The 15,058-nt window shown below is 34.7% G+C and overlaps 1 protein-coding gene across 4 annotated transcripts; it reads left to right on the forward strand.

Moving 5' to 3' along the window:
- Positions 1-3,684: 3,684 nt before the first annotated feature.
- On the forward strand, positions 3,685-13,509 carry LOC126807913 (cAMP-responsive element modulator). 4 transcript variants are annotated; one of them, XM_050532797.2, is made up of 7 exons: positions 3,685-3,807; positions 4,871-5,049; positions 6,568-6,653; positions 7,789-7,931; positions 8,324-8,488; positions 8,942-9,101; positions 9,535-13,509. In XM_050532797.2, exons 2-7 carry the CDS (start codon positions 4,873-4,875, stop codon positions 9,674-9,676), a joined length of 873 nt encoding a protein of 290 aa, XP_050388754.1. In that variant the 5' UTR covers positions 3,685-3,807; positions 4,871-4,872; the 3' UTR covers positions 9,677-13,509. The 4 variants fall into 4 exon arrangements, with proteins under 4 accessions (XP_050388754.1, XP_050388753.1, XP_050388756.1 ...); XM_050532796.2 differs by having other exon boundaries at positions 3,705-3,872; XM_050532799.2 differs by having other exon boundaries at positions 3,705-3,872; positions 8,948-9,101.
- The last annotated feature ends 1,549 nt before the right edge of the window (positions 13,510-15,058 follow it).

Here is a 15,058-nt window from a genome sequence, read left to right on the forward strand (position 1 = left end):
ATAGATTCATAAAAACGCTACAACGATACAATTCAGCGTCTACAAGTAGCACGAAAGACGGTAAAAAGACGAAGATGTTATACGGACCTTTTCCGTATAAAAGCTGTTCGATACGTGCTGCCGTATCCGTGTGTCGTATCACGTATGAGAAATACACACACATTGATGACGTCACACACAAAATCCATACGGATACGCGATACGGACCAGGAATTTACGCTTGCCAAAAGTCTCTATTAGCACACTTTCCTCGGTGTATCGGTGAATATCAGGACAGTTTTGGTCGAGGGGCCCATAAGTTACTTACATCACATTTCTATCGAGTATTGTGAAGCAAAATGTGAAAAATAGTATTTATTATCGAGTCGTTTCATTTATCCCTTTCTGAGCCTCACGTTACATTTCATGGTAGAATGATTTCGCAGTGGAGAGACGACCTGAGTAGTATTTACACGTGCGTCTTGCTATGATACTCTGAGCGTAAAACAATCACGTGTTTGTTTAGACCACATCGTCAAAACAACTTGTCTATGGCGTAGAGAAATGAAATGAAATGAAATGGGGTTTAACGTCCTACTGTTTTGCTCCGAACTGGGCTAATGAGCACTGCAATATTATTTAAATGTAGTGTAAAGGAAATGCGAAACGTGGGTCATTCCTGGTGAAAGTATGCATCGGCGAATGGTTCTTCCGTTGAAATTTATTTGTAATAAAGTTTATGACTTTCTAGGCGGTTTTTTTTTTATCCTGCTTATTTTCAATGCCTGTGAAGTGTCCAGCAAGAGAACTGTGCCTTCTATCATCACAATTAATTAAAATAATTATTCAATATTCTAATTTATATATTTTGCATATTAATATAAATCAAACGAAATTATGAAATAGATGCCAATTGATATGTATAATAATTGATTTTTGTAATATGTTGTTATGTTAATTTAATGTCATTGTATATGTTTCTGAACTGCCATGTGGGGATCACGTGGCTAAGTGGGTAAGACGCTAGCTCGCTAGCCTGGAGGTCGGGTGTTCGATCCCTGCATTGGCCGAGAAAGTTCATCCAGATTTTCCGGCGTGGTTCTCCCTTGTCAGTGATGCAGGACGGAGGGGCTGACAAGGAAAGCTGTCTAGTCGTTCGGATGGGACGAAAAACCGAGGTCCCGTGTACACATTGGCGTGCACGTAAAAGATCCCTTGGCAGTTGGAATTCGATATAAGAGTAGGCCGTAGCGCCGCTGCCCGGGCAAAATTTCCCTCATAGCACACTGTATGGCGTATGCCCGTCTTCATTAGCCCAGGTTAGGAGCAGAAAAGTAGGACGTTAATTGTTTCATGTACATTATCCTTGTGCATTGTATAGAGCCATCGTTATCAATTGCGATCTGAGTCGAACTAAACGACCGCTACTTATTGCTTGATAGGTATCTAAAACAGTACAAAAGTATCCGTGTATCAGAAATGAACAGTACTCTCTCTGTATATTTCTGATACACGGATTCTTTTAAGCATGTATTGAAAATAAACAGGACAGTTTTATCAAAGGTTGCCAGTGGCAAGGAGTAGAAGTGGGGTGTAATAAATTTTACTCACCTGGGCTTAAAATATGTGTGTCCTTGTTGGAAACGGACCGTCAGGCGTGACGTCTTTGACGTTATCAAGGAGAAAGATACCAGACCATCTTGTGTGTGATCCTACCCATTGACCAGCCAGACCCCGTAAATCTCTTATCTATACACCTCGAGATCTTGCCACATTGCCAATCGCCTTTCCTATCTCACGCTCACGATTTTTTTCCGCAGTCTCTCATTACAACATTTTGATCTGTAAATAATATTGATGTTTCGTAGTAGCCTAAAACTTTGACTTTGTTCTTCGGGGTGTCACGATCAGATGATGGTTTCCGGAATGGGAACCACTGCAGTAGAGCTTGTATGGGGTACACCTAGTCATGGAAGGCTAGGTTGGTCGATTGCATCAGACAGTTCAGGTTATTTATCCACATACTAAATAGGAGGAGGGTAGGGTCAATATCGTTTTCAAATTCACCCCTTTCCATCTTTGACCTGCAGGTTGCTATTGGAAAACATTCTTAACAGGTAAACATAAATGTTCTTTTTTATAGGCCTACGTATTATGTCGTCGCCCCTGTCCGTCCATTCGCATTTGTTTGTGAACACTCTATAGGCTATGGGTCACAATTTCTATGTTTATACCCTAAATTCATGGGCTATTATCCCTGTACGAAGAAATGCGATTTAGCTTGTTAACAATTTTTATCCGATATTAATAGTCCGGGAGATTAGTCCCTACTTTGAGATTTAAAATGTGGGCGTATTTAAACAAATAGGCCTATTTTTTTTATTTAAAAAAAAAATATATTTACTTTGACGTACCTGTAATCAAAAAGAGATGCCATTGGGCTACCGACAGACTATTGTTAGTGGGCTACCCGGATTTAGTGATTTGTTAACAATAAAACTTAAAGGGGAATTATGTAAGATTAGATAACCCTAAAGAGCTGACAGTTCTCGCTATAATAGTTATAGGCCTAAAATAGATAAAGTCTAGTTATACCGGTAAGGGCCTTTAGCCGTTACAAATAGGTTGTACGTGACAAGGAGTAGGTTTTCTGTCCAATCTCGTGGGTTTTCTCCGGGTCCTCCGGTTTTCTCCCACTGCTAAAGACCCCTACGCGCAAGCGAATTACTGAAATAAAAAATAAACCATATTATTATGTTAGTCCCGACTAGTTTGTGTCGAGTGGATGTTAAACCCTCTCTCTCTCTCCCCCTCTCTCTCTCTCTCTTGATTATCCATGCGTTAAATCATTAATCACAAAATGTATTTATAAAATCTGTTGAAAATTTAGAGTAGGCCTATCCGATTGAATCGAGAGTGTCTGAGTGTAGGCTAGTCTACTATTTCTATTAATTGTTGTCTAATGTCTTGGTAAGTTTATTAATGTTTAATTAAAAATTTATATGACAACATTTAATTTTACAAGGCATAAAGAAAGACCTACAATTTTCAGATTTAGCTCTTGCATAATGCAAACTTTTTCTGTGAAGTGTAAGGATATATTTATTGCCTTCGGCCCTTTTCTTCTTTTATTTTTTTTTTATCAAGAAATGGGAGTTCTTGCTAAAGGGAGACAACTACTATATGTAACGCCATCTTAAAATTTAGAACACTTTACTATTAAGAATTATGATGTTTGGTTTGCCAATAGAGCCTACAATGTTTTATCGTGGACCTTATATTTTCAAGCCAATGCAATTTATCATTTACAACTATATTAATGAAGGTGTCGGCTTTAAATTACTGTCTGTCACAGTTAGCCTACTTTCCGCGACTTGCCCTCAAGAAGGCTCGTCTGCTGGTGGCAATTTACAATTTAGCATAATCCGCGACAAAACATAATGCGAGATCTGTGTTGGTATCAGGGTGTCTTAAGTTCGTCTTAACCATCAACGGGTTATTTTGGGTTATTCAGTAAATATTCTTATGAGATTTTATTCCAATTTTTGTTTGAAATAATGTTTAATATGCATAATTATTTCAGACGACATTTCTTCGCAAATGCACTGGCGTCACCACCAACTTCAATGACGTCATTTGTGTATCAACAGCCAATGAAATGACGAGAAACGTCACCATGGCGCAATGATACTGTGCATGCCCCCGGGTGAAGCGGCCTTGTTGTTCAAAGCTGTGACGCTGATCGTGTATTTTGACGTGGCCACTACGTATTCTGCAAATTTATCCACTCCGATTGCGGCAAAGTTGGTGACGAAAAGTACGTAACCGGTAAGTACTCCTTTGACGAACCACAACAATAAAGCATGGTCTTCAGCATGAAAGTAATTTTTAAGGTATTTACTGAAAATTTATCTTGAATCATAAAGAGGACATATTTATGAACGCATTTTTTTTCGCCGCTGACAACAGCGATTTACATCACTTTGATTCACATTCTTGTGTTGTGAACTTCGGTCTATCGTTTCCCTATTTTTTTTCGGGAAATTCGTTAATCAACAAACTTGTTTTCGTTGTGTTTCCCAATAATTCAGGAGTTATGGATTATCAGTACAAGGGCCAGTTGACTAGATCAAGTTGGAAAATTATCATTAACTGTCTGCCGTGGAGAGTTCGGCCCGAGGTCAGTCAGTGAACTACTTTTATTCACGGAAAGCGTGTTATTATAAACCTCTTAAGTTTAAGTCTGGCTACAACAACTTGAATAAGTTATATTCTATATTACTTATACCCTCGACTAGGCATTAGACTGATTAGTAGACCATTCTATTTGATATGTTTTGGTAAATTGTTTAATCCGGTTTGTTTTCAATTTTAGGAATGAATTAGCCTAGTTAGGATGTTATTCAATATTGTTATTCAGTTATTGTTTTTTTGGGGATTAAATTTGACAGTGGGGATTGCCCACACAACTTCCTCAGTCAGACTCAGAGACAGTGCTTTGTCAGTAACTTTGTCACTATGCACAGTGCTTACTGTACCTTGTTTGTTATGACAAGGAATAAAGAGTAGGGCCTACATGTACAAGACTACACGAGAAAATTCCTGTAAAGAAGAGTATCATTCATTCATGTTCGATTTTCAATACTGGTAGTTCAAGTTGCTAATTGCACCAGGTTGCTAATGTAAACTGTGGGTTCATCTTGGCGCATCGGAAATCTCAGTTCTGCAGATTATTGCCAAAATTATTTGTATTTGATAATTCCTTTTCGTGGAAGAGAGAAAGTTTGCACGAAAAATCAATATAGTATTGGTATCAATAATTGACGTGTTGCGGTGCAGTTTGGATTTTAGTTGTTATTTTAATATATAATTTTATTAACTTTTTTTTCAGGGATGTCCGAGGGTGTAGTAACCCATGGGGAAGTAGAAAACGGATCCCAGGGAATACAGGTGGTACATGTTTCAATCCCAAATCAACCAGTTCAAGTCCAATCTGTTATCCAGTCAAATCAACAATCAGTTATTCATTCAGCAACAAATGCAGGGGTTCCAACCATTCAAGTAGTTAGGGTGAGTTTCAAGTGCATGTTTTTTTTTTCTTTTAGAGATAAGACTTTGTGATAGGGTGACACCACTCGGCAGATTCCGGTACTCTACATCTAACCTCGGTTGTATGATAGTAAGTGATATGTACCTACACCCATACATTTGCGATGCGGCTACAGGTTTACTTTAACAGGAAAACGTGCCGCTTTTACAAAAAAGTCCCAACATGGCGTCTTTTGTCGAGTATATAACTAAACGAGCAGAGATATTGTCTCAAGGCTGCTGGTTTGATATAATTCCCTGGTAATTCCCCAAACCCAATGCCAAACTTGACGTTTGTTGATATAATACACTCTCCACATAAATCTCCATGGGCGCAGCCATTTTTCATCCGGGACCTTTAAAATAGTTTCAATATGGCGGAATTCGTCATACAGCCGAGATTAGATGCCTAGAATCTGTCGAGGTTTGCTGAATGAGGGTGACACGTGCAGTGAAAATTTTCCCTACACAAAGTTGGACTCAACACTGCGAATGTGCACACTTCAGTGGCTTGTCTCGAAGTGATTTCTGGCTAACCACGCAGTATGATAATAATCAGCGCAAGAGTCTATGAGACTATAAACAGCCATCACATGTGCAATTCTTTACACATCAATAAACTATTAGTCGTAAAATATCTATTGTTGACGATTCTGAATAGTAGTCATATTTAGCTTTTCATGGTTGTTACAGCAGCTTTAGAAATTATGTTCGTTTTATTTTTTTAATGACTTATCATTAACTGTACTTTAGGAGCGTCATCTTTTGGTTTAGTACAAATAATATATCTGAAACACTCACTACAGGTTAGGCAAGAACATGATACTAGCAGTGGTTTCATTTTACTTTTACAAGGTTCTTAAAACATTTGTTGAGTTTCCTAACGTGCATGTTTCTAAATGTTCAATTTCTTGTTCCAGCTTTCTGTTATGTTTCTTAAAAAAAGTAGTCTTGATTTTCCCCTATGTCAATCCAACATAGAATGGTCGGTAGACTGGTTAAGCGAGACTAATTTCAAAACAAGGGCACATAACCTATTTTTTACTCACAAGTGCCCAGATGTTATGGCCGACACTCGTAACCATCTTTCAGTGTAATATTTATTGATGGTTAAATGGTCATAGCTTATTAAGTACAACATGACCATTTATTTAGTGACTATAAATGTGCGAAACTGATTAAGGCTTGGTGTATAGATAAATATTGTGGTGTAATTGTCACTATATTTGTAGATATTTATTTATGGTGGGTCACCCTACTTGTGAAAGTATCTTGTGATATGTATCCAAGGCTATTTGATTTAAATGCGAAACATTATCAGGTGCAAGATCTGGATCATCCATTTCAAAGTACATGTAGCAGGAAACTAATACTTAATTCTGTAGTTAATAAGTCATTATTTATGTTATCCAGAACATAAATCAATGTTGATCATTTTGCAGTCTACTGCGCGGTTATTAACAATAGACTTTCCATTAAATATTTTATTATAATTTTTAGGTTGCTGCTGTTGATGAAGATGTTTCTTCAGATGATTCTGAAGCTCGAAGAAGAAGAGAAATTTTAGCAAGACGACCATCATACAGGTTTGTAGTCAACTTCATACACTATGTCAGTTAGCCTATTTGAGTTTCCTCAGGCTTGGGGGGAGTCACGGTGTGTCAGTGAGTAAGAAGCTTGTTCATTAAGCAGGAGTTTAGGGTTTGTTTCCATTATTGACCTGGAAAGATCCTTGTGTTTTCCAGCATCGTTTGACGTTTCCCCTTGTCAGTGGTGCAGGACAGAGGGTCATACAAGGAACAGCATCTAGTCAGTTGGATTGGGCAAAAAACTTGTGGTCCTGTGTACACTTTGGCATGCACGTAAAAGCATCCAACACAGTTGGAACTCAATTTCCCTCTGACGCACACTGAATGGCATATGTCCATCTTCATTAACCCTGTTGGTGCAGAAAAGTAGGACATTACACTCCATTTCATTTATCATAGAGTCAGGGCTCCAAAGTCTTATTTGATTCACATTACTGCTAATAAAAAGAAGCAACCCGCGCGAAGACATGTTCGTTTCGAAAGTAAAACAAAGTTTTGGCCATTTATTTTATAGTTTATAATCAAAGCTTCTCAATAATTTCTGTATTTCAAGAACTAAATCTGCCTATTGCAGGTCTTTCTTTAGGCCTGAAATGTTTTATTAATTAACTTATCTAGGCCATAATCAACTCTCGATGGCATCAGATTTCTCCGATATTAAATAGATTACAACAGTTGAGCCATATTTTGATTTAAGCTAATAATGGAAGAGCGAGACTTAGCTTCAAACAACCAGTACAGTGGTTGAAATTATTGCACAGGTCTTGTCAAACCTTCAAAGGCTAATATCTTCGCTCGCAACAGAGTAATTTGAATGAAATTTTCAAATTATTCGTTTTACTTTTACATTATCTATTTTCGAACTATTATAGGAAGAATGGCTAGCTCTTTTTCTAAATCTTACATAATATATCTTTAACTGATTGGGGAGGTACATGTATCTGATTTGTCGATACCGGCACTCTTTTTAAATACATGACCATTCACCTTGGTATTAATGCTATTCAGTAAGTTAGCGTGACCCCTGCATAGGGCTTGGGATAACGCTGGTATCCTGCCTACACCTTGAATATATGTTACTATAGGACCCAGTTTACATCTTATAGTTATACTTTATTGATTTCAATTGTAGAAAAATTCTAAATGACTTATCCTCTCCCGTTACTAAGATGGATGAGGAGTCCAACAGTAGTCAAAGTCAAGATGGTGAAGTTATAGATGCTGCACAAAATTTAACTAGCGTTGGAAACGCAGTCCACTATCAACAAGCTACAGGTAAATTGTTATGGTTAAGCTCGGGCAGAAATTCTCCCATCGGTACTTACATGTACACAACAATTATTGTCAAATTGCCATTTAGTTTTAACTCAAGAATATCTAATGAGGTTGTAAATGAAATAAGGTTTTACTGATGAAGACAAGTTTTGTTGTTGTTATGGATTTAAACCACTGAGCTGGTGGACTTCAGCCCCTAGATTATCCCTATCAAGGCAAATTTGGCATCTAAAATTCAGGTTTGCCGCTAAAAGCAGCATACAGTGTAAGACATTTTACTTTCTAGAATCCCTGATACCGCTTCTAATTTGAGGATTTCACATAGCTAACATACCTTTGTTTTATTTCTGTTTTTAAATTTCGATTGGGTTAATAATTTTTTTTATTTTTAGTAGTGCCTGCAGGAACCATTTTAGCACACGCTGATGGAACAGCAGTTTCACAAGGATTACAGACCTTAACAATGACTAATACAAGTCCTTCCTCTGGTAATACGGCACAAGGAACTACGATAGTCCAGTATGCCCAGGGTCCTGACGGCCAATTCTATATTCCAGGTATGTATTGCATGAAATTAGTTACAGAGATTTGGATATAATATATCTTTGAGAGTGAGGGCTGCCAATGCACAAAGCATTTTCTACACCTGTTTTTTTTTTGTAAATTCAACAGTTTGCCAGTGACTTGAGTTTCAATTAAGTTTTAAAGTATGCTGACACTATGTCATACATTACCTACATGTAGTCCTATCTTTGAAGTTTGCTTCATGTAGGCTACAATTTGTACAGTAACAATGCAGTTTCCTATATGGCTGGTTGATTTATTACAGGCTAATAAACATTTTCATTGTGGATAAAAGAATCATAATTTCTGATAAATTATCATAATGGACCATATCTTTAATTTAATCAATTATAAAGTACATGTATACTATTTTTGGATTATTGGTGCTTTTTTCAATTCCATTGGTTTATTAACAAGTTTGATATTTTATTTATTATTTTTGTAAGTTTCAGTTGGGGGAACAAACATGCAGGCATATCAGATAGCTACTACCGCCGCCATTCCACAAGGTGTTGTCATGGCATCGGCCGGAAGTCCTCTTTCTAGTGGGGGAACGGTGTCAGAAGAGGCTTCACGAAAGCGAGAATTACGTTTATTAAAAAACAGGTACATTTCCTTTGTAATCATACATGTATGCCTATTTGTATATATAATTTTTTTTTGGATCTTTTAAATGCAAAAACTGAAACCCAACAACTAGATTGTTACCTTGATCAGCAGGTAAACCCCTTCCAGGGTTGTATATATATATCCACTACTGAAGCTGATGCACATTCTCCCAGAAAATATGAAATTGATGCACATTCTCACTAGCCATATGAAATTGCGTGCACATTCTCACTAGCCATATGAAATTGGTGCTAATTATCACAAACATTTTGAAATTGGTGCACATTCTCACAGGACATATGAAATTGATGCACGTTCTCACAGGACATATGAAATTGATTCACATTCTCACAGGGCATACAGTTGTATGAACAGAAATACAGTGAAATATATTCAATGAAAACATTTTTATTTTATTTTCTGCTTTCAGAGAGGCTGCTAGAGAATGTCGTATAAAGAAGAAGGAATATGTGAAATGTTTGGAAAATCGTGTAGCCGTTTTAGAAAATCAGAATAAAACTTTAATAGAAGAGCTCAAAGCTCTAAAAGAACTTTACTGTCAGAAAGAATAATCGAGAAACATCATTCTTAAAGGCATATTTTATTTTACAGAGAAAAGAGAGATATAAATATTTTGAATATATTATATTAATTAAATATATGAGGCGTGAGACTGACATTCGTGTGGAGACTGTGTGATTGTGTTAGATGTAGTCAGACATCTGGATTTTAAGATAAGTGGAACTTCAAGGATTATTAAGAGGATAATGACAGAATTGTGGTTGGCTTTTGTTTTAAACAAACGTGGGTTGAGAATTGAAATTTTAGTAACCTTTGCAACATCGGTCAAATTCAAAATCCATGGATCAGATACTAAGAAATATTGATGACCGACAGCTGTGGACTGTGTACATTTTTAACATCTGGGTTTGTTCTTGAAAGGCGTTAAACAAAATCTGAATTTGTTTCAACGCTGTTGGTTGATTACAGATTTATTGTCATTTTGTTATGGAAATCGTATTGAATTTTGTAAAAAAAAATAGTTTCACCAAACATATTTAATTTTATGTCATTAGCAATGACGTACAGATAATTTCATCTGTAAACACATGTATTTTAAGATTATCATCATTCCTTCCTTTTTCGGTGTCATCTTAACCACATTGTAAATATTTATCATTACTCAGGATCTGATATTAAACTTCATATTTCATGGATTATTTCACAACCACTGTGCTAGATACACTTGTAAATGTACTATCAATGAAATACAGTAGGTAAGATTTGGAGTTGACCAAATTTATTTCAAAAAACAGTGTGTGTACCTAAATCTGGGACTATATTTTATCTTGTTTTTCTACGTCATCCGTGGTTAATATTTTCCACAATAGATATACATGTATCACTAAATATTTCATCTACCAGCAATTATTAAATTTATGAAAAAAATTTGCGAAGAGTTCTACAAATTGTGGAGTTTTGGATTTCTTTACTGCATGTTCATGTTCATGCATGTGGTCTTGTAACTCAATTTAGTGGAATCTTCTACCAACATTTGAATTACTGAGCTTGTGATTTCTTAACTTCATCTTGATGTACATGTAGATACAAAGATAACATGAAAAAGAAAATTCAATTTAGTTTATCAAAAATCAAGCATGTTATTTTGTGCTGATGCTGAGTTTATGTACAAAAGAATCTTCGTTTCATCACTTTTTAAAGAATGGATTTCATCAAGAAATGTATTGATACACAGTGCTAATAATTAAATGGCTATTATTCTTTCTTTTCTTTCATTGATTTTTGCAAGCTTATACTTATTTATTGAAAAAGATTAAAATTTACAAAACTTTAAGATGACATTTACTTGTGTTGAGAATTTTTCTGATGATGCTTTCAGTAATTTATTTTATTTTGACTTTTCTTTGTGAATGGCATAACATATATCTTCAACTATTTGGTCTCTACTGTTTCATTGGTGCATAAATAAACTACCGTATTAAATGTAATAATCGCTATAGCAGAAAATATGGATGCCAATCGTACCAGAATAAAAACAAATACTAATGCGGCTGATTGTCATTTGAGGGATTTTGAATCTCTTACAAACTACAATATTGTGAAAGTTGAATCTCTAAAAGGATTATCAGTCTAACCAAGGTTCTGTTCTGTTCATCTGTTCGGTATTTACTGACACATGTATGATGAATTAAAAACTTAACATTATTTGGTATCCTCCGCAGAGGATATATAAAAGTCAGTGAAGTGTTGGATGAATTTTGTGATCTGCCTTTCATATGCCCACATGGAGATGTGGTCGTATATTGCTGTCGCCACCGTACATACAAATACATCTGTTGTCCACAATTTCTTGTGAACACTCTACAGACTACATTTATCATCTGATTGTTTTGAAATTGATATATGTTGTTTACATCAGTGAGATGAAGAATCCTATTTAATTTTCTATAATTTCTTCTATGACCTTTGTTGAACATTATTAACGCTCTAATGATCTGTGTGAATTTTCTATGCATCATATTAATTAGTGAAACGAAGAATCCTATTGAATTTCAGCATTTTCCAATAATTATTTCTAGAATTATCTCCCTTGTTTAACTCAAACCTTGTGAATCCTCGAATGACAAAAGCTATCATCCGACCTGTATGAAATTTAAATTAGTGAAACAAAGAAGCACGCATCATTTAAATTGGTGAAACAAAGAAGTCTATTGAATTTCAACAATTACCGTCAATTACTTAGAGTTATGGCCCTGGCTTTACATTGTTGAACCTTGTGAACGTTCGAATGGCAGAAGTTATCATCCGATATTTGAGCTATGCGGTTATTAGGTCAAATATGGTAGGTTAATTTAATATGTACATGTAGTGGTATTTTGTAATCTATGATGTATATATATTTTGCTTTTATTTATAAATAGGTTGGACTGTCTCTGTTCATTGAATTTAATAAGAGAAAAAATTTAAATTGCAGATCAGTGATTTTAAGAGGATATGTTTATTTGAGCATGCAGTAAGATACATGTAAATGCAGATGTAAGAAATGTATGTTATTGGTTTGAAAAGGGGAATAACTTTCTTTTATAAATCCCATGTTGGACTCGTCATTGAACGGTATTATAGAACAAATGTACAATACAGATAAAAGAATTAACCTATTATGTACATGTATGGCCAAAACCAATTGATTTCTTATTCAATTCAATGTGGTCTAAGTACATGTACAAAGCATGAATTTAGAGACATAAATTTCCTGCATTGTTTTCTTATCATCCATTCTTTTGTTTTCCATTTTAATTTGTTCATAGTATTTGTTTTGTTGACTCGTTGTTTAAGAATTTTTCATAAGTTCACATGTTTGTTCGTGTATGTAACGTACACAACTGAACCGTAACATGTAACAGTTAGTCCATTTGTTCATATTTGATTATTTATTATAGACTAAGCTATCCACTGTAAATGTACATTATAGACAGACCTGTAATTGGGGAGTCGAAAGTAAGGAAGTCAGTGTAGAACAGGTTCTCTAAAATGTAGCTTGAAAAAGTCAAAAGTAAGAAAGTCAGTTTAGAATAGATACCTTAATGTAGCTTGAAAAAGTGTTAGACATTAATTTGAATACGTTTTTGCTTACCTGGTAAAAGACTAAATGCTGTCATACATGTACATGTACTGATCATCAATTGATTGTGACATCTGTTAACCAAAGGTAGTACTGACTGGTTAATTGTAAGGTATATTAGGCTATGAATTAATGAATTAAATATCTTCTGTCATAATTTTGATAATGTTTTATTAGAATGTGTAAATGTAGTTCAGTTGAATGTGCCTTACTCATAGTTGTTTGTAATAAATTTTGACTTGTGGAAGACTAATTACTACATGTGCATGTAGATATTCATACCAACATCTTGGCTAATTGGAGGTCTACATTTGATTCTATACAACCCTTTCAAACACTGAAAATTTTATGAATTCACCTCTGTGTATACATCATCCTTAAAATTATTCTAAGATACAATGTCCGTCAGTCAATTTAAACATATATTCTAGCTGTAAGAAGGTTTGTAATAAGTCATGTTACATAATAGAATTATGTCCCTTGGTTCAGTTTCCTCTGTGAGTATTGCCATTTGGGATAGCAAATCACAGATACTGATCAGTTACTGAAAAAAATATTAGATGTCCGGTAGCAGCTACTCGTTCTGGATTTGAAACATTAAAGCACTATAGACTGATACTAAAGGTTTGCCCTGTGTATTAATGTACGGTATTATTTTAAAGTCATTTCATGTTGATATCTTACAGTGCTGTTGGTTTAAGTTGTATTATACCATGTATTGTAATTATAAACATTGTTTGTTAGTAAAAATCACAAACTCTAGCCTGTATTTTTTGTTTTTCATTTACAATTCTTTCACTTTCATTTCAACAAGATAACTCATAAAATTTTTAATTGGCATTAATCAATATAGTGACAGAACACAGTTCTATGGATAACAATCACTAAATTTTATACACAGGACGTTACAAGATTTCACTAGTTGTTATCAAGCATACAATTAGATGTTATCCATAAATATTATATTATGTTCAATCACTAAAAATAAATGCCATTCAAAAATTATATTAATCAATATTTTGAGATTTTTTTACTTTGGTGTATGTCCAATATGGATGTTTGTTAGTGCCGAATATAATTTATTAGGTCTTCTACATAACAACAGCATTGTTTAAGTAATGAACTAACTAATTGGCAGGGGGTCAGAGGAACCAAAGGAGTGTGAAAAGGGGTAGGGTTGCCTGCCTGAACATTGTGGGTTATCTTTGGGTTCCTCCCTTTGATTTTAAATGGAATGGTCCATACTAACAAAAAATAGATAATAATGACAGAAACAAGAATCAACTTTTAGAAAAATTCTAGCTGTCTCTTTTCAAAGCTACTGTTAATTAATGAATGCATTAATGGCTGATCTGTACTATTAGATCTTTCAATTTGGTTATCCCAAAGCTGAAAAATGAAAGATGTTTTAGTGGAACTGAGGGTTTTTCTATTTTTTCTCATTTATGGAGCCACCAATGACATCACAACCTAATTTGTTTAAGACACCTAAATAAAGCCAATCCTCTCTGATGTGGGTCAAAATCAATTGTTGTACTCTGGTGATCTATTGTTTTAATTCAATTACCGGTAGTAATTAGTCAAGCTCTGTTAGGTTATGAAAATTTCACTTGAGTTAGCAAAAGTTTGTCCACAAATTTTAGTTTCATTTTTGTCTTAAAGATACAAGCCAGATTGTTCGAATATATTCCATAACTCTAAACTATCTCAATGTGTATAGATGGTTGTTATGTAATTAAGGATATCAAAGTATAAAAATAGCTTTGTGTAGAATGAGCTGGCTTTTTATTGTTATATTTTTGGATTTTTTAGGGTTTTCAGGAAAGTAGGATGTTAAAAACCCCATTTCATTTTGTGGAGGATCTTCAACTCAACTCTATATTACAACTTTATTCTGGTGTGTTGGAGCTTTTAAGCTGTCAACTGTTGAACACAAAATTGATTATATCTCAACATTGGCTTTATTACAAGTAATTTATTAAAGATATACAGTAGCAAATTTTGACTTTCTGGCCATTTCTGGATATTTTATCGAAAAGCATATTGTTTAAAAAAATATTTGGAAGTTATGTCCATCGAAAGTTCGTGTTACAAGCAGTGATTTCATAACTTCATATTTCTGTCTTAGAATGTCACTCAGAAACTAAAGAATATCTCATTTCTATCCATGAAAATCAGTGTAAAGAACGTTTTTAGCCCTTTGTGTTAAATTTAAAAACTTTGTAGGAAGAATGACTGTTAACTATCTGACTCATTGAGCATTGAATGAAAGATGTTACTTTGATTCAAAATGAAATGCATAAAAATCAAA

The sequence above is a fragment of the Patella vulgata genome, chromosome 9, assembly GCF_932274485.2.
Source record: "Patella vulgata chromosome 9, xgPatVulg1.2, whole genome shotgun sequence".
Taxonomy (NCBI): Eukaryota; Metazoa; Mollusca; class Gastropoda; family Patellidae; genus Patella; species Patella vulgata.